Source organism: Ptiloglossa arizonensis, chromosome 1 (assembly GCF_051014685.1).
Source record: "Ptiloglossa arizonensis isolate GNS036 chromosome 1, iyPtiAriz1_principal, whole genome shotgun sequence".
Taxonomy (NCBI): Eukaryota; Metazoa; Arthropoda; class Insecta; order Hymenoptera; family Colletidae; genus Ptiloglossa; species Ptiloglossa arizonensis.
Window position 1 is genome coordinate 4,861,867 of NC_135048.1, and position 20,967 is coordinate 4,882,833.

At 42.7% G+C, this 20,967-nt stretch overlaps 2 protein-coding genes across 7 annotated transcripts in view; both read right to left on the minus strand.

Moving 5' to 3' along the window:
• Positions 1-933: 933 nt before the first annotated feature.
• LOC143143785 (uncharacterized) lies at positions 934-16,586 on the minus strand. 2 transcript variants are annotated; one of them, XM_076305473.1, is made up of 3 exons: positions 16,049-16,586; positions 15,041-15,285; positions 934-6,763 (listed from the first exon to the last, which is right to left on the minus strand). In XM_076305473.1, the coding sequence occupies exon 3, from the start codon at positions 6,693-6,695 to the stop codon at positions 4,704-4,706; it is 1,992 nt and encodes a 663-aa protein (XP_076161588.1). In that variant the 5' UTR covers positions 6,696-6,763; positions 15,041-15,285; positions 16,049-16,586; the 3' UTR covers positions 934-4,703. The 2 variants fall into 2 exon arrangements, with proteins under 2 accessions (XP_076161588.1, XP_076161597.1); XM_076305482.1 differs by having other exon boundaries at positions 15,928-16,586.
• Positions 16,587-17,459: 873 nt separating this feature from the next.
• The window catches only part of Carpb (Carbonic anhydrase-related protein B), a 29,603-nt gene continuing 26,095 nt past the window's right edge, over positions 17,460-20,967 (minus strand). For all 5 annotated transcript variants that reach the window (XM_076315447.1, XM_076315451.1, XM_076315446.1 and 2 more), the window contains 3 exons: positions 20,179-20,307; positions 20,053-20,098; positions 17,460-18,218 (listed from right to left, as the gene is read on the minus strand). In XM_076315447.1, the coding sequence (XP_076171562.1) occupies positions 18,202-18,218; positions 20,053-20,098; positions 20,179-20,307 (192 nt within the window). In that variant the 3' untranslated portion in view covers positions 17,460-18,201. The remainder of the gene's footprint in view (positions 18,219-20,052; positions 20,099-20,178; positions 20,308-20,967) is intronic.

A 20,967-nucleotide genomic window follows, 5' to 3' on the forward strand; every position in this document is an offset into this window, starting at 1 on the left:
AAGTTCTCCCTCTTTTTTCGCAATTAGAGCGCGAAAGTTCTTCTTTTTTCCACGAATGAAAGAATTCTTCTTCTCTCTCGATCGTTCGTTCACGTTTCAATGTAGAAGCTCTATTCCAGTAAGGAAATCGATATTATACTTTGCATAGAAATCGATCAGTGGTAGCGGTCACTAAAACAAGCCGTGTGCATTTTTGTACCAAGATTGTTAATGGTACAATGTTTTAACGGAACTTGTATCAGAATTGTATAATTCTACCGTTTAATTCCAATAACAATTGGTGTTACATCGTTTCATCGAAAGCTGGCTAATTAATACAATTACTAGGCGCGGTGCAACAATTTGGTAAATAAATACTTGTTCGGGTAGGTCTGGATTGCCAATCCGTGCGGTTCTATTTAAAGCGATACGAAACGGCGATAACCGTGTTCGTGCATTTATTCTTAATATTTCGTTTCATTTTTAAACCCGCCGCGAAATGCACAATACGATAAAAACAGAGTCGAACAATTATAGAGTACTTTGAGTTAATTTCGAAGTAGTATAAAAAGAATCAAGGTGAGAAATCTTTTGTTTTGCTTACTGAATGCAAGCTACGGGTCTCCCAAGTTTGTAACTGAAGCAGGAAAGTAAAAGTTGTTAAAAGTTCGTCACCGTTTCTTTTCGTAGCAATTCTCAGCCCTTCAAAATCGGTGTTTACCTTTTGTGCTACCATTGCTTGATTTTTTATTAAACTTCTTTAATTCTCGTGTGCCAATCGGCTTAATTTTCCGTATTATTTATTTCGTTCTACCTACCTGATGCACACAATGACCGAAACACATTAGTGAAACACATAGTCATCCGATAACGCAGAAACCAACTGGTAGGATTCACATTTCAAGATGGAAGAAGAAGGTGGCTAATGAGGAAATTCAAAGTGTTACTGTAAATGCTGTACAGCAACCCCTCGAAAGATGTTCCCGACTGGGGAGCAACGATGGACGTCTTTCAAGGTCGGTGCACCGTTAAAATTACACACGAATTGCAATTAGAAGTTACAATTAAAAACGGTCCTAATAAGACGTTTCGATCGATTTCCATCGAGAGAACTTCTCTGATTCATCGGTCGCGCGAAAGTATAACGGAAAATAGAAGAATTGAAACGATCGTTAGTGAATGACTCGTCTCACCGTTTACGATCGTTGACTGTACGTTCGTAAAGGTTCGTCGAGTGAACATCTTTCGAGGAATCGCTCTATAGATTTTTATTTAAAAATGGAGAAAACTTCACACGGCAGACCCAACGACCGATCGTCGCGTCCGATCCGTTACAGAGAGAGGCATCGGTATCGACAAAGTGTTCCGTTTTTGGCTCGTTACCTGTTCCCCGTTATCAACTTCCAAAGTCCACTTGCCCGAAAATGAACACCTTAAAGTTAACAAATTCTCGTTCGTGCGGCGGTCGCGAGTATCGTCTCGCGCGGATCGATCGCCTCCTCGGCGGAATAAATTAGAACGATGACACGATGTGTGTAAAATTCAATCGTTTTATTAATTGACAAAGTGTTCATAATGGATACCGACGCGGGCACGCGTACGCGTCGGCCACGCTATAATACGTGTACTGCGATAACAAATATGTACACACGTAGAGTACGGTAACAAACTAGTGATACACTTGGAGAATGAGTAGGGAGAGAACCGGTAACGTTACTTCGTCCTTCCTTCCGCCGCGAGGAGTCCCCCGGGATCTTTATGTACAAACCTCCTGCCTCCGTGGATATTGGCAACTAGAAGAGACTTAGATCTAATCACACACGCACTCATCGTACACGTTTCATCTGCGAGCAGCCACTGTACGCTGACCAAGCATGCAAGCCAGCCAGACAAGCGAACAGACAGACGAGGGGCTTGTTTTTCGAAACTGCGCGTTTTCCAGCTTACGTGCGCGTATCGTGAAACGTGAGAATTACTTTTCGCCGCTTTGGAACGATAAGATGAAAGGGGAAAGGACGACGAGAGGTCCGCGTTTCGTTCTGGCTCTGCAAATGGACTCGTCCGAAAGGCTACCCGACCGAGTGCCTCGCCAGTTTGTCTTTCTCGTCACCGTTCCCTCCGTATGGGGCAGAATGCGAATGTTCCCCGTTTAATTTGCCTTTATCGCGAAGTTTGCGTTTATTTTAATTTTATTCCGGTTATTCGTGCTGGTTGTACGGTCGTCCGATGGCGTGGAACGGAAATATTGTCTGATTTTTGAGAATTTTGATTATTTGGGAATTTCTAGAACTGAAATTATCATTAACAACGATGAATCAAGTTTCTATCGACACTGAAAAGTCGAAACGTAATAAACATATCACCGGAATGTCAGAAATCCATTTGTACTTTTGAGAATTTAAACAATTGTAATTGCAATTGTTAACAAACTGTGTCAAAAGTCAAGTTTTTACCAACATTGATATACATCCGAGGTACGGGGTTTAAAAAAGTCGAAACGTATCATTGGACAATCAGAAATGTGTTTGCAATTTTGAGAATTTAAAAAATTGTAATTGCAATTGTTAACAAACTGTGCGAATCAAGTTTTTACCAACATTGATACACATTCGAGGTACGTGGTTCAAAAAGGTCGAAATATATAATCGAACGATCAGAAGTGTGCTTATAATTTTGAGAATTTTGTAAAATCGAAATTGTAATTGTCGTTGACAAACGGTACGGATCGAGTCTCTGGCAATATAATTACGTCTAAGGTGTCCTAAAAAAAACGTCAGAACAAAATAAGCAGTCTGCTCAAAAGCCAGCTACGAAGGAGATATCTCCGCCACACCATCTGGTTACCCCCACCACTCTGATTCTTCTCTTTTTGCTCCACATTCGCTCTACCTGTTGTGTTTGAGAGACAAAAAGCGTGCGTTACGTTTAGCGTGATTCACAGCGAGGGACGAGGCCTTGAACGGTAGTCTCATTGACGAATCCAAACAGCAAATCCGGAACGAAACCCAAGAATTTGACAAACAAGTACGAATTAATCATCGGATCGAGCTGAAAGAGTTCGGTGAATAGAAGCTGGTAAGACGTATCCAAAGTTAATGGAACGCATCTAACGCACAGGGAGTCTTTTGCACCACGAAGCAGTAAACTCTGAGAGACGTTGCCCTAACACGTTTAAACTATTTTTTGTATAAAAAACGTCAACTCTTACGTCATTGCATCAGGCCTCGAGTGCACGTCTGATGCTTGAGCAACGAACGAATTTAATCCCATACCTTCGAAGCTATTTACAAAATGAAAAATCCTTTTTCAGCGAGGTTACCAGGAATTGCTTCAGCAGGCATCGTTGGCTAGGGTTTCGCGTGATTTTCATCAAGGGAAACGCGCAGTTCCGAAACTCGATGTCTTACATAATCGAATAGGTTGGACAGACATAACTGGAGTGGATTCGATCAAATATTCTGTATACTACTTTCGATAACCTGCCGGACGTCTTTAATATACGCACGAGATACAAACTTTCTAGGTCCCTGTATGCATACACCTTACCCAATGTACGTTTGAGGAGTGGATTTTGATGGTTAAAAATGTGAGCCATTCGCTTACCAAGTGACGAGAACGTATATATTGATGATGTTGAATCATAAATGCGCGATTCGAAGCGTTGGGATTGTCGGTGTGTCGTAAAAATGCTTTCGAGAACGAATCAATCGCTCCGACAAGAGGAATCTCGCGAGTGACACTCGTAGATTTTAATGGAACTTGGAAGGCTTATAGATTTACATACGCAACAATCGGAATTATAGTGGCAAATGGTCAGCCAGTTATGAAAGTATACAGTTTCGAAATATTGTTCAGTCAGGTATACTTGAGTAATAGAGCACGACCACCAATGGTAACTGTGACGTAGTGGCAAACGTAGGAGACTTCTATGACGAATTTCACCTAAATGTACAGGTTCGGGGTAAAACTGTTTTGTTCATACCTCAAAGTATGCACACCTTTTTATTTCCACCTATTTACTTACAATTATAGTTAATAAAATGAACGATTACCTGTATAGTCATTATCGAATGAAATAAGTTAAAAAAAGAAACAAGAAAAACGAATAAAAATGTTTCAAGTTAAGTTTTTCAACTAATTGTTAAAAAATAATATAGTACAATACGATTAATTGAATAAAGATTCTACGCAGCGTGAGACTTGAATCCGAGAACAAAGTATAATATAAACAGTCTCCCAAGTCTACTACTACATCACAGGTACTGTTAGCGTGGATGCTCTACCACTCAAGTATGCCTAACTAAGCGAATTTTCCCAAACTTTGCACTTGTTTTGTTCATAACTGGTTGGCAATTTGCGGCTATAATTCCGATCACGATTATTGTCCGCGTAAACCAACGAATCTGCGAAATCTCATTAAAATCGAGTCACCCTCGACGTTCCACTTGCAAGGTTCGCGTAATCTCACGAGCAATCGGGAGAGAAATTGGCAACCGAAATGGTTCGAAAAACCAGAAAACGACCACTGTTGTTTTGCTTATCTCACTCGGGTAGGCCAATGGCTCACCGTATAAAATGCAGATACACTTGAAATACCGTCGACGACGAACACAACGAACGATACCGTTTAAGGACGATGCGACTGAACGTGGGAAGAAAGCGACGGATGAGCTCTGAACAAGTATACCGACTATTTGCTCGAAAGCCGGTCCCCGGGCGTGTCTTTACAGGGAGACGAACTCGTGGGGCGGTTGAATGATCCGCGGCGGTGGTGGGGGCGATAATCGTAAGTCCACGTCCGTTAGTGAAAACGCGGAACTACCGTTGGCCGTGACACGGGGTCCCATATTGTCGTAAGGCGAACAGAGATCGGTCGATCGCAGCGCTCGTCGCGGTAGCGTCGCGAAACTGGAGACGCTCGTGGCCGCTGCGACCGCAGCGCTCGTTTTGTTCACCACGCCGCTCGCGCCGTGAACAGGTATATCGAGAAGGTCCGGGTAACAACGATCCGAGGAATCCTGGGGTACCGATACTGAGATGAAGATATTGCCGAAAATCCCAGCGGGTAGAACGCCGCTGGTGAATTCCGGCGGTGGTGGTGGGAATATCGCGGCGCACGGTAGCGCCCTCATCGCGTTCACGGAACCACTGGTAACTTCGGGTCTCAGTCTCTCCACGGTGACCGTGGCCGCGCTCATAGGATCGCAAATCGAGCCCCTCTCCGCCAGTTCCAGGTCCCCTGAGCTATAGGCCTCCACCAGGCTACCGTGACCGCTTCCCTGATCGTTGCTGTTCCCCGGTGTCGTTGTCGTCACGGACAAGTCGAGAAGCTTCTTCTCTTGGTCGCCGAAGCTGGTGCTGCTCTGTAGTTTCACCTTCTCGCGAGCGCTGTGCCGACGGGACCCACCACACACGCACAGTGCCACCAAAACCGCGGATATCGAGGCGCACAAGACAGCGGCACCACCGCCACCAAGGGTGACCCATAACAACCAATTATCACTCTGCGAGAGCGTCGGTGCTGTGTACACACGCGGAATTGCCACACTGACCGTGTCCCTTGCCAAACCGGCGATGTTCTTCGCGAAACAGGCATACTCTCCCGCGTCACCGTCGCTGGCATTGTAAACGGTTAGGTTGCTCCACTTCTCGGGGAACGTGTCGAACGTGGATCGTTCGTTGTAGGCCGTTCCGACATCGGAGTTCGCGTAAGTGACGTAAGTCCCTGAGTATGTCTGCTCGGTTAGCTTGGTAGCGTTCACCGGACCACCGTTCAATTGCCACCAGATCTCCGGTTCGGGATCACCGGTCGCCAAACATGCCAGACTCAGGTTCCCGTTTATCTCCTCCTGAATGCTGCTGGCCAGCACGTACACCTCCGGCTGGCAAGCAAACTCTGACGGTTTCACGTCCTCCCACTTACGACCCTGCAATCGCGACGGCGATGAACACAGTTGAGGCACAGAATACAGTTTGTTGGGAACGTCGGGGATCAACCAGGCACGGAAATCACGAAGCCTGCAGTCGCAACTCCACCGGTTACCGTCCGTGGTTAAAGTTTTCAGACGCGGCAGACGCGATATCACCGACACACCCAGATACTCCAGCTCGTTCTGATCGAGTCTCAGAGACTCCAGCCCGGTGAGATGAACGAACGCCTCGCCGTGGATCTCCGAGAGCATACATCTCTGTAGCTCCAGGTTCCGTAGATGCTGCAGAACCGGGAATTGTTGGCTCCTCAGAACGCGGAGAGGATTGCCGCTTAAAATTAGGATCCTCAGCCTTTCGTTGCCAAGGAACGTACCCGGCTCGAGAGACCTCACGTGGTTGTCCGACAGATCGATCTCGACTAAGATCCTCATATCCCTGAACGAGTCTGCGTGGATCTGATGGATGCCAGCGTTCCTCAGAAACACCCTCTGCAGGTTCAACAGTCCGGATCGCTTGAAGATCTCCGATTGCAGCGCCGGTATCTTGTTCCCCGACAGGTCCAGTACTTGCATGTCGGGGTCCAACGACGCGGGTAAAGACGTTAGGCCGGCGTCAGGGCACAGGGCTGATTTCTTTCCAGATGTCCATTTGCACCGACACACAGCTGGACAGTCGGTCCAATCCGGGAAGGCGGCTGCTCGGGATAGCAGAGCGAACGTACCGAGTAGAAAGAAGATGGCAAGCAGTATGCGCCCTCGTAGAGGGTGATGCTTTGCCCCTAACATGCCACAGTCTGTTTCTTTTCAGCAGCTGCTATTCGTTCCTGTGAATGGCCCCTCCACCGATTAGATATCTGCAAGGAGAGAGAAACACGTGAACAATTCCTTCCGTTCAAGTTAAAACAAACATTTCGAACGATGAAACCTGTTTCGCGCGATGGAACCTCGGTAACCCAAATATACACCCCAACGTACGAATGTTGTGGGTATACTATGACTGCGAGGTACGTCGAAATTTCGAATAATATCAAAGCCTCGGGCAATCGCCGCTGGGTACCGACTAATATAATCCGAAACCCGCAAATATTAATAAGCGTATACTACACAATGAACACCTAGTCGATCGAAATTTCCAAACTCGTGCATGATTGAAGCGCGATTGTTGAAACGTACGAATTTTCCAACAACGTGAAAACACTTTTCAACGAGTTAGTAGATGGTCCAATAGTGCTTACTTTGCATAGTAAGTCTAGGTAGCAACCGATATAATTCGAAACGAAATTTCTCGATCGAAATCCCTGAACGATGTAGACAATTGGAGAGCGGTAGTTGGAGCTAGGCAAATGTACAAATTTTCCAATAACGTCAAAACACTTTTTAACGTATTGGCAGATAGTTCAACAATGTTTACTTTGAAAAGTAAGTCTAGAAAGCAACTAATATTGTCCGAGACGAGGTTTCTCGATCGAAATCTCTGAATTCCGTAGACGACTGAAACGAGATTGTTGAAACGTACAAATTTTCCAACAACGTCGAAACACTTTTTAACGTATCAGTAGACGGTCTAATAGTGTTTACATTGCACGATAAGTCTAGAAAGCAACTAACATCATTCGAACGAGGTTTCTCGATCGAAATCTCTGAATTCTGTAGACAACTCCAGTGCGGTAGTTGAAGTTGGACAAATGTACAAATTTTCCAACAACGTCAAAACACTTTTTAACGTATTAGCAGGTACTTCAACAATGTTTACGTTGAAAAGTAAGTCTAGAAAGCAACTAACATTGTCCGAGACGAGGTTTCTCGATCGAAATCCCCGAACTCTGTAGACAATTGGAAAGTGGTAGTTGGAGCTGGACAAGTGTACAAATTTTCCAACAACGTCAAAACACTTTTTAACGTATTAGCAGGTAGTTCAATAATGTTTACGATGAAAAGTAAGTCTAGAAAGCATCTAACATTGTCCGAGACGAGGTTTCTCGATCGAAATCCCCGAACTCTGTAGACAACTGGAGTGCGGTAGTTGGAGCTCCAGGCAAACGTAGAAATTTTCCAACAACGTCAAAACACTTTTTAACGCGTTGGTAAGTGATCCAATTGTGTACACACGCACATAACAAACGGGAAACAAATTTAGACGTGTACAAACTACCGAAAAGAACCACCGGGGTTCTTGTTACCTTTGGAAGCACCTCTGACAACCTGCCTCTGATATTTTCGTTCATTTACATATCTCTTATTCGCTCGCTTTACGCGAAACGCCGGAGCTGATTAGTAAATTGGATTCATCCTCGCACAGTGAACCACCGCGACACGGAAAATAACTATGTGCCCGGGATAATCTATCTCGAAGTGCATGTCGTTCGTAGACACTACCGAAATAGCCGCGAATTTGCCGAGCGCGGGTGACTACCGACGACTAACTGCCACAATTCACGCCAAATGTTTTGAAACCTTCTGCGTCTTCACACGGGGTGCTCTGTCATTTAACCCATTTGTGCTTGCACGTAAAATTACGCGCGATAATTTCCGGATTAACATGCTGCCCGCTCGACATAAGCGGCGCTACTTAACGCGTTATTACACGTTGCGCGACTAAACGTGACACGTGCTCGTCGATTTTAACGCTGTTAACGAGGTAACGGCTGAAAACATTTGTAAAACGTGAACGATGAAAGAATACTCGACATCGGTCCGGCAACGGGACGAAAACTTACAAAAGGGTTAGACTGTTCATCGCTGTCTCTGTTCCCGGGCGTACGTTTAATCATCGCTGCCGTTTGATAAAAAAGGATGTAAGAACTTTTTCTTTTTTTTTATTACGAAATGCGAAAGCTCTCGGGTAAATCGATACGCAGCTTTTCAGTAAAATCGAGACTGTACGCGAGCTCGAAACGATCTTTGCTCCGTGAGTTATATCGGTGGTTAAAGGAGAGAAGAGAACATTTAAGCAGCATAAAAATGATCATTGCACACGGTTTCGCGGAATTTATTCCCGAATTCGTCGCGTTCTTTTTAAATATTCGATATCGAAGAAATCGACCACTGTTGCGACTATAGTTACATGCTCGGACAACAGTACCCTTTGCGTATTCTGTAAACGTATCGTGTTTCTATTTGCGTCACACCGAAGAATCGTATCCTTTTCTGCTGTTGTATTGTTCCATCGATGCGTAAAAAACCGCCATTGGCCAACAGAAAATGCAAACTTGAATCTTCGAAGGACACGATACCTTCGTGAACTCTAATCGTGTGAAATTACTAAACTCTTTTGATTTGTTTAACTAAGATCGACACTCGAGCTGGCTTTCCGAGAAACATTCGATGAAGATGCTACAGCAAATGGTCGAAAGAACAACATCCTACGAAGAATAAGCCTCTTTCGAAATTTTAAACAGAATCGATAGAACTCGCGACTCGTTCGCGAAAGCAATTTTACTCGAACGTGGAATAGTTTGTTAATTATATTCGTTTCACTCTACGCAAAGGATGTCTCCATGCGTGAGAACCTCGCGATTGACCCGTTAGCATTCGGAGAGGTCTTTTAACGAGAATTATAATTAAAATTTGAAAACTTTTCCAACGCGTGTTCCATTTTTTAACTCTTCGATTAAACGAATAACCGGAAGCTACCGTGTATCGTTGGGAAATATTATTTATTTAGGAATAAATAGAAGTGAATGGATGAAAACAGATTTGCGAATATTAACGAATTAGAGAGACAGGAAGCTTTCATCTATCGTTGGGAAATGTTGTCTACGTGGAAATGAAAATGCGCGTGGATGAAAAACGAATCTGTGAATATTAACTGAATTATTTTCAAGCTTCGAATAACGTGTTTCTTTTAACGATAATCGTGCCGTTGATCGAGAACGTTGTTCCGAGAAGAACAAACAACAAATCGTGGACACCGAAACGACGGAATGATTCGTCAATTGTACAATTACGGATTAAATACGGTAATTCTAACAGAAATTTAAACAAACGGTTACGAGAAGTGCTATCAAATGATATTTCACGTTCGATAAAACGCATATTCCGGAAGTCGGGGGTGGTACAAAAGCGAACCGAGTCGAAAGCAAAGGGATCAATGAATTACTAACGGAATCGGGGATTTTTCATCTTGTGTAATTTTCACGCATTGTTCAGGGGATCTGAAATCAGAAATGCGTTCATCGGGGATGAGAAATATAATATAAATCCTCTTCTCTTGTTAATTACACAATAGTCATATACGGTGCAACCGACAGGGTAAAACTGTGAAATATTACAATAAAGAGGTAAAATATCACGCGAAAGTTTGCAGAGTATCGGTACTCGGCTTGGATAGTGGAACATTATTTTGCGAACGGAAGAAAAAGACAAATTGAACGAATTTAATTCGTAACGTGGAAATTAAACTGAAACGCGGAACAATGATTATCGCGTGCAAGACAATTTCGATTATTACGTGCAAGTCGGTTGCCCGTGTTTCTCAAAACGATAATTGCGAACGCATTCGTACGTTCCTGATGACATTTTGGCCGAAGCGAGTATATTACCCCAACCGTTGTAACTATAGACCTCGAAACCATGAAATACCATCGAACGAACGGATATGGACTGCTCATTTAACAAGACTAAGGGCCTGATACGTGATTTTACTTTCCGAACGGTGAAAAAGAAGAGGTTGAATGGGATTTAGAACAATGAAACCTAACCCGTGGTTGATCTTTGGGTAGATTTCATTGGCAGGTGGAAGACAAACGAAGTTTCTTCCGTAACACGTTCGAGCGTACTATTAAAAGTTGAAAAGATTCGTTCAGAGGATTACCAGAATGTAAGACGAACGCTTCTCCGCTTCGTGGAATACGATCTCTAAACAGAGAGCGGACAGCGAGCCAGGCTATCAGCGGTGTAACTGTTTATGTTTATCGATTATCGGCCAATAGGTCTCTCCGTAGTCGCATGCGTTACGAACGCACGAAATACCGACCAATGGGACTCAGATGTCATTGACAAATCGTTTCAGCTCTCGATAGTGTCTAAAAACATCGCGACGATGCGTAGATGGAGACAAAAAATGTTGAAACTGGCTCTGCGTAAAGTCACAGTTGGAGTATACTCCTTACTGTCCGCCATTGTTGCTCTCTTCTCTACGTTCAGCTTGGATTCCAAACCTGGTCTCGTCTCCAAGCTCTTCGACTATGTCAAATCTTCGATCTTGGAGCTTCGTCTTCGCTCTAGGGAAGATGTTACCGTATTCTTTCTATTCGACCATCCGTGAGTTTTTCATCTTCCACGGAACGAAGACGAAGCACGAAGAAGATTTTACTCGGTCGAAAAGATCCGAGCCAAGGGACGAGGAGAGAAAGGTACACTAACAATGTGGCAGAATCGCTGGAACTCTTGAGTAGACTACTTGCAAGGAAATATTCCTTTGTGGAGAATCGAGGTACGTATCGGTATTGTTGGAAACCTTGCATAATGACAAAACGATACGTGTAGCATTAATTGCTGACGAACTAACCAGCACGAGAAAATACTTGATTGTTCGATAAGTTTTGTCGTTTTTTCCATTGTAATAAGAGTACCATGACACTTCAACTTTGAGCAATTATAAATATACGAATGAGTAAGTTTTGTCGTTCTTTTCCATTCTAAAAAGAATACTATGTTATTTCAATTTTGAGAAACTGTAAATATACGAATGAGTGAGCTTTGTCGTTTTTTCCATTGTGAAAAGAATACTATGACACTTTCACTTTGAGCAACTGTAAATATACGAATGAGTGAGTTTTGTCGTTTTTTCCATTGTGAAAAGAATACTGTGACACTTCAACTTTGAGTAACTATAAATGTACGAATGAGTAAGTTTTTTCTTTTTTTCCATTGTGAAAAGAATATTATGATACTTCAACTTTGAGTAACTGTGAATATACGAATGTGTAAGTTTTGTCGTTTTTCTCATTGTAAAAAGAATACTATGGCACTTCAACTTTGAGCAATTATAAATATACGAATGAGTAAGTTTTGTCGTTTTTTCTATTGTGAAAAAAATATTATGACATTTCAACTTTGAGCAACTGTAAATATATGAATTAATCGACAGATCTACACGAAACTGCACACATGTTCATCAAACAGTAGTATCACTGTTAGAAAAATAAAACGACGAAACTAATAGCTCGATTTCTTATCGAACGACAAAACTTATCGTGCAACCTACTATTTTCTTATTTTCTAATAGGTATTAATCGTCCGAATATTTCCAATAGATATTAATGTACACTTGTAAATATTAATATATTATGTATTTATGTTTTTATATTTACAAAAAGTGTACTTATCCGCGAAATGTGTTTCAATCGTGTGGTTGGTACACAGCTACTCGTTTTGTTGATCGAATCGATAGGTTGTTTATACAGATCAAATAGTATGTTCAAACGGGTACGACGTGATTCTTTGTAAAAAAATAAGCAAAAAATACAGAATACAATTTTTTCATTCAATGTTCAGTTTGCGAGAAAATTAAGTTTGAAAATCCACTCCATGCATGTACTGTTACGATTGAAATGCGGGTCGTCGAGCGACTTATAACGTGTATCGCGTTTGCGAACAACGTTCTACAATGTCGAGCAATTAGTTTTCGTTTAACGAGACAACAGTTTTAACAATTCTCTAACCGATCGAATAAAATTCTGTCGATTAAAAATTTTCTTTGTGTATTTACTTGAATGTACCAGCCTTTGAATACCGCGTAGACATTGTTCGCAAACACAATACGCGTTAAACGTCGCTCGACAAACTGTACCTTACCCGTAACAGCAAATATATATAGTGGATTTTCAAATTCGATTTTCTCGAAAATCGAAGATGAACAAGTTTTATTTTACATTTTTTTTTTTTAAATCTTTGCACCAAGAATCACGTCGTACCCGCTCGCAGATATTATTTGACCAGATTCTGTAATTGTGGCTCTGTTACTGGCAAGATTTGAATCCTGATCGTTCTTTTTCGCAGAATTTTTTGACGATTGTAATCAAAGTTATACGTATATACTGTAAACAACGTGGTATCCGTTTATACTTCCAGTTTTATTACTCGTAAAATCAGGGTTCAAATCCCGATCACCTTCTTGCGTATTTTTTTTACCATTCTTTTCGAAGTTTTATATACAAGATGTCTCGGATCTGAACCGAGATCGTTTCTAGCAAAAAATGTTACACATGCCATTGATCGATTTGTCCTCGTTTTCGAGATGTAAACAGAAATACTGATAGTCGTCGAGTTAGCATACTATTACTATATTTATCGAAGTAACTTGTTCGTTCCTGTGATGTTTATGTTTAGTATCGATAAGAGAGACCACTGACCCTTTTTTGATAATTACGTTTTGTATCGATAAGAGAGACCATTGAACATCTTTCTGAGGTTACAAGCAATCGAAAGTGTATTTAAACAGAGTATCTAATACATGCAATGAATTGATGGAAAAACTCAGAAAGGCTGCTTTTACAATTAATAATAATTTTTTTGCACGCATAGAAGCAATTTGGATATTTCGAACAATTTGTTTAAATCGGTCCGGACCGGCATAAATAAATGTAAAATATAGTTGCGTATAAATGAGTGTTTTTAAAAATTAAAAACGCGGTTTATACTATTGCAGCTTTGATATTTCGAAAACGAAGACGAATCAAAAGCACGAAGTCATTATCCAAGGTATCTTCGAGCGAAAGACTATCGCTCCAGAGAGCTCATAGAAGAGAGTTATATGTTACTTTAAATAAAGTATCACCGATGTAGAAGGCAAGGCTAAATATTGTTTCAAGTAGCTCATTCTCTTTGTACAGGCAATAATAGGTTGCTCGGTAAGTTTTGTCGTTCGATAAGAAACGGAGCTATTAAGTTCCTCGTTTTATATTTCTAAGGATGGTACTACCGTTTGATGAACATGCATGAAGTTTTAGATCCATCGACTCGTTCGTATATTTATAGTTGTTCAAAGTTAAAGTGTCATAGTATTCTTTTTACAATGAAAAAAACGACAAAACTTACACATTCGTATATTCACAGTTGCTCAAAGTTGAAGAGTCATACTATTCTTTTTACAATAAAAAAAAGATAAAACTTACTCATTCGTATATTCACTGTTACTCAAAGTTGAAGTGTCATACAGTTCTTTTTACAATGGAAAAAACGTTAAAACTTACTCATTCGTACATTTACAGTTGCTCAAAGTTGAAGAGTCATACTATTCTTTTTACAATGGAAAAAACGTTAAAACTTACTCATTCGTATATTTACAGTTGCTCAAAGTTGAAGAGTCATACTATTCTTTTTACAATAAAAAAAAAGATAAAACTTACTCATTCGTATATTTACAGTTGCTCAAAGTTGAAGAGTCATAATATTCTTTTTTCAATGGAAAAAATTACAAAACTTACTCATTCGTACATTTACAGTTACTCAAAGTTGAAGTGTCATACTATTCTTTTTACAATAAAAAAAAAAAAGATAAAACTTACTCATTCGTATATTTACAGTTGCTCAAAGTTAAACAGTCATAGCGTTCTTTTCACAATGGAAAACACGACAAAACTTACTCATTCGTATATTTACAATTGCTCAAAATTGAAGTGTCATACTATTCTTTTCGCAATGAAAAAAACGACAAAACTTATCGACCAACCTATCGGTCCACGTGTCATTTTGTCATTATCCAAGATATCACCTGACAAAAGACGCTCGCTCTAGAGACCCGATACAAGAGAGATGCATCTCTCTTTACGTAAAATATCCCCGATACAAGAAACGAAGCAAAAAATTGCTCCAAGTAACCCCGTAATCTTTTCACGACCAATAGTCCACGTGTCGTTTAGTTATCTCAAATCTCCAACAATACCACTACTTTCTCGTTACTGGTAGCCCCTAAACGTTTCCTCGTTAAAGACAACGGGCAAAATGTGAATCTACTTGTTCGTGGTTAGAGCCAGTTTCGAAATTTGTTGATACCGGGATGGTTCGCGAGGTGGTTCGCGGTCGAGCAAGTGGCCTTGAGCGGCCAGTTGATTCGAGCGGCAAGCAACCGTCGTTCGAATCCATCCGGGTAGTTACGAATCCCCGAACGACGCTCCGCTTATTCTTACTTGAGCGACTCCTTCGGCCACCACTAAGCATGCCGTCTGCGAATCTGAATGGGGCCGTCATGCTTGCGTGGACGCTTCCATTGTTTCTCAGGGGCTTTCATTTCGCCGACCGGTCTCCTTCGGGCATCACGAACCTATTGTTGCCGAGTTCTTAGATTTCATTCTGATTAAGTGCGCCCTCCGTTGCACGCGCGCGCCCCGTCGGCCGGCCTACTTTCCCGATCGCACGCCTCGCCGGGTTCAATCTGCAACAAAGGAGCAACAATCGCGCGATTATGTAACGGTTTTCTCGGACCGACGCGGACACCGCGCTAGCGACGCGGAATCGCTCGAACACGCCTGGAGAATTCCAGGCCGCGGGTTCTCGCCCCGTCGAGCGTTTCCGACCGCCTACTAAGGCATATTAATTGCTGACGCCGCTAATGGTATGCCCGCGTAATGCGCCGCGAAATTTATATCGATCATAAATTAGTCACAAAGTCGGCCCGCGGAGCCGGGCAATAATTTCCAATCCCCTCTCTCCTCGAACGCGGCACCCTCCGGTAACCACCACCATCCTCCCCCCCTGTCCCTCTCCCTCACTCCCCCCCGGTGCCCTCCCCCCTACCCCCGGAAGTTCTCGAGGCCGCGAAACGGAAGACACCACACCGGCAGCGACGGCAGCAACAACTGGCTAATTGAATTCTGGAAAACTTTCACGGCGAACCTGAGAGTTTCGGTTCGTTAGGGTGTAGCTCCGCTCGATTATTCGACGACTCGTGTCGCATCGGAGGTTATCTCCGCGGACCGGGTGTCCTTTTGCGCGTGGTGCGTGTGTTCCGCGTCGCCCGAGACCCGAGCACAGAGTCACCGAGCGCGTCGACCTCCGAGCAGTAAAATTCGCTTACGCGTATCCGCGTCGAAGGTTCCCGGTACGGGTTCCGGCCAATCGCGTCGTCGCTTGCGGGCTAGTTGAAAAATTAAAGACGAGAGCGCACTGTTTCACTCGCGAGGAGAGACGCGGCTCACCCTGTCCCGCTCCTCGACGTGTCCGTCCTTCTTTATCGTTGGTCGCTTCGCCGACCGTACACGCACGGATCCCTGGTCCTTTTGTTTATTCTCTCCCCCGTTGAAGACGAAAGCTCTCCGCGACGCTCACCGCGATACGTAGGCGAATCCTCGCGTAGCTCCGTACGACACGACGGGTCAGACCGATCGTACAGCTCCGACTCGTGGCCGGTGGCGATCAGAAGCCCGCATGGAAATCGAGGAGAAACCGCGACGAGCACGATGCACTTGTCAGCTTCCTTTCCACGCGTAGTCTCACCGTGTGAACGTGTGTTCGCCCGTTCTCACGAGAGGACACCCCCCACCTGGGCCGCGGGGTCGTCGACTGGCATCGACGTTCTTTTCTATTATCCTCTTGGCCGATCAATCAATCACGTAGCGCGAGGCCCACCGTGTAAGAAGCCTCCGCACCGCTGGCTCTCGTCGTTCCCGTGTACGAGCTCGACGTTTGTGCCGAAACGCGAGAACGGATGCTGCGATCGCGCCGCTCCATCGAAGACTTTCATCCCCCGTTCCGTGAACCCCGTGTAACCACCACGAACGATCGCACACCCGCGAACCGTACAATCGCGACGATTCCACCCCACGGTCACGTTTACGCGGACCGACGATTTCCGCGATTATTATCGTCCCACGCACACGCCACGGAAACCTGCAGATTTGCCGCAGAGGCCACCGACACGATGCCTACGTATCCCCGTGTCTGTTCCTCTCGCTACCCCCTCCCTCTCGCGCACCATACCTCCCTTCTCCGACCGGCGGTACCCCCACCACTCGTCGTTTCGTCGACCTCTCGCTCGCTCGTTACCCGTCGCTGTCCCTTTTCGACTCCCTTGCCGCATAGCCGTCCGTGGGCAGCACCGTTGAATTCTGGTTCAATGAAATCTATTCCGCTCGCCGGCACCCTTACCCCAACACCCCCACCAACGGCCAACCTTTCGACCCCGCTGTGTCCTCTCCTCGTCGAGATTCCGCTCGCACCAACCTCTGTAACCGCTGACTCCGTTCCGTCACCAGACCCCAGCGTGTTAGAATTCCAGCCAGGAGGCGCGTGTTCACCCACGGGGGTACGCGCACCGTGAATCTCGCATTGTCGGGTAACCCTGTAGCCAAAACCGGCTTGCAGGGACTCGGATACGCAAAGCTTCGATCTAACTCTAGAGTCGACGAAAACGGACACGGAGGGATTTAATTGGCGCCGGAGAACGTACACGACGAGATCGATCGCGAACCAACGTCGAGGAGACGATCGGGTAACTTTCTTGCGGCGCGGTTTCCCTACATTATCGACCCCGGTCGGTAAGTAACCCGCGATAAGCGTCGCTTTACCGGTACGATACCCTCGGTCGGTTCGAGCTCGCGTCGATCCACGATGAAATCCTCGGGTAATGCAGGGTGTCAAGGAATGCGGAGCAGATCGATGGGATTAGTTGCGCGCTTCGCGCGCAGAAGACAGGGTTACGATGCCGTACTTCCTTCTACGTTTTCAGCGTTTTATTACAAGAATATAGTATAAACTTTCGTTCGATAGTGTGTATGTTTGTTGTGTCTGTGTGTGCACCGTCACGCATGAATCTTTATACATAGTGTCGCATCTCTCTCTCTCTCTTTCGACCGCCCCCAAACCCCCGGTAAACCCCTCCCACGCAGGCCACGATAGTCATAGCTTTCGATAGTTGATCGATATACGTATAATAATATATCTTGTGTAATCTTACGGTTACCTTATCTCCGCTAAGTTGTAATCTCTATATATCTCTGTATATCTTCATTTTTTTTTTTTTGTTCTCGTTACTGGAAACATACTTGGCAATTCACGTCTAATAGTACAACAAAGCATTTTTCTGTTTTTTTTTTTTCTTTTTTCTTTTTGTTCCGTTTCTTTCATTCTTGCGCACTCTTTCTCTCTCTCTCTCACCCTCACTCGCTCTCGACCTCAACGACACGCGCCACCGCGGACTGCTCGATCGTATCGACGGTGACCCGTTCATCACGCGCGTTTCATTTTAATTGATATGTCAATGGGTTTATTCTCTTAACGGCGAAGTTCCAGCTCATCCCAGGGAAAGCATAGTTAACTGCGAACGCCAGGCGTCTCCGTCGGTTCCTCGGGGTTATTTCCAGCTGTTTGCTGCAACACCGAACGCGGTAAGGACACGATCACCGGACGTTGATCTTGATATTTTCAATGTTTCGTTGCTTGGATATCGGGTCAAGTTCATGGAATATAAAACACGCTGAACGTGGATACGCTTGGAACGTGGACGATCAGAACGGATGAAACATTTTTTTAAAAGTATCTCGTTAGAAACAGACCGTGTTAATATCTTGGGCAGTTTGTAACGATAGGAAGAAGTCTTCGAAGTCTCTCTCTGCATCATTTAATCTACCTCTTTATTATTTAAGATACCCAAAATACTAAGGTAGACTATTTTATTTAAGATACCCAAAATACTAAGGTAGACTATTTTATTTAAGATATCTAAAATACTAAGGTAAACTATTTTATTTAAGATACCCAAAATACTAAGGTAGACTATTTTATTTAAGATACCCAAAATACTAAGGTAGACTATTTTATTTAAGATACCCAAAATACTAAGGTAGACTATTTTATTTAAGGTACCCAAAATACTAAGGTAGATTATTTTTAACGGGACATAGTGTACACGTATACGTGAGACGTTTTATATCGAAAAACTTTAACCGACTAAATTGTTGTGTTTGCAATTTGTACCGACTCGACTTATCTCGTTATCGTAGGATAAAGAAATTGGAAAGAAAACAAACGCGAGCAATAAATTCAAGTTATTATTCTCGTATTGTACGATAAATTATTTTTTGAAGTTATTTTTTAACTGTATATACCAGTTGAAAGTTACTGTATCGATTTTCACGTGGACCAGTGAGACACTGACATAATTGACATAATCGAGCATAATTTAACAAAATTTTCATTTCTAAACCTGTATTAATAGAACACAATTCAATATCGTGTTTTGCTCGAGACATTTACCGTATTTATTGTTTGTTATTTTAGCCAAGGATAATTTAATTAACGTTGCATTCTGTGTCGTAGTTTCACGTATTTCGCTTAATGTTGTAACAAATTTTTATAAGAGTTTGTTTATTTTTCTTGAAAAAATCAAGGTCACCTATACTTTTTTGAAAAGTATGTTGGACTACGTTACATGGAAATAAATTCTATAGTATCGCATAATATTTTTTCTATATTCAACGATATATAGAATAGAAACCAGACAACATAATGTCAGTATCAAAGATAAATAGTAGTAGCCTGCCCTCTAACGATCAGTTATACTCTAATACTTAATACAAATGAAGAGCAATATTTCAGTCTCGACGTTAACAATCGGTATCAGATTGATTTGCTCACTATCTGATTCGATCTACTATTCTCGAATCAAACCGTTTACCTCCGTCGAGTGTTTTCTCCTTTTCTTCTTGTTAATAAAAATCACATTTATGTCATCATTGAATTTGTTTCTATACCCTTCCGCGAGGGACACTTTCGTACAAAACATCATTTTATTATATTTCATACTCGACAAAATTCAAACAGGCTGACCTTGATTAATTTAGAAAACATTAATCTTCCGACTGGTTAATTTCGTTTATGATTCTTTCGTACCTTAAAAATAATCGAAAGTTTAAAAGTTGTGTTTAATAACTTAATAATTTCCACAGAATGTATCCCGTGATGAAAGATTTAACCGGTTTTTATACAAAAAATTACAAACAAAATTTCTCGAGGGTTACTTTTTAACGTTTTGAATAAAATATGCTGAAATCCGTTCGATCCGACCAATCCAGGACCTTTCATCGTCCGCGCGAAACCAGAAATACACCGGGGCAAAATTAGGTGAAGCGTAACCCAGTTCCAGCGAATATTCAATGAACTTTTCCCATTTTACTTCACGGCTATTGTATACAGCACCTCGTACCTTTGTAATATATGTTCCTATTCATCGTCGGACAGTTTTTCGGTCCCTGGGGAGCAAAATAAAGTTTAGACAATCGTTGGCGATCGTGCGTTTCAATATGTAAAATGTGCGCATTCTTTACTGTACCTGAACGTTAAAGTCGATGTTTGTTCGCACGGGACGATGATGAAGCGGTTGAGGCGGTCTGAAATTATTCCCAAGCGGAGCATTCGGATGCTCCTTGTCCCCCCGCATCAGCTGTCGCAATGCTAGAAGCTGCAAAGACAGAAGAAGAAAACGTTCAAACGAGTCTTTGCATTCTCGACCTCTCGACACGTTTGATTCTCGACGCCTGAATACTAAATAAACGGTAACTTATCCAGAGTATTTACAATACTGGTTAAATGGTAACTTATCCAGAGTCTTTACAATATTGGATAAACGGTAACTTATCCAGAGTCTTTACAATACTGGATAAATAGTAACTTATCCAGAGTCTTAACTATACTGGATAAACAGTAACTTATCCAGAGTCTTTACAATACTGGTTAAATGGTAACTTATCCAGACTCTATACAATACTGGACAAACGATAACTTATCCAGAGCCTTTACAATACTGAATAAATAGTAACTTATCCAGAGTCTTAACAATACTGGATAAACGATAACTTATCCAGACTCTATACAATACTGGACAAACGATAACTTATCCAGAGTCTTTACAATACTGAATAAATAGTAACTTATCCAGAGTCTTAACAATACTGGATAAACGATAACTTATCCAGAGTCTCTTCAATACTGAATAAACGGTAACTTATCCAGAGTCTCTTCAATAGTAGATGAACGGTAACTTATCCAGAGTCTTTACAATACTGGATAAACGATAACTTATCCAGAGTCTCTTCAACACTGAATAAACGGTAACTTATCC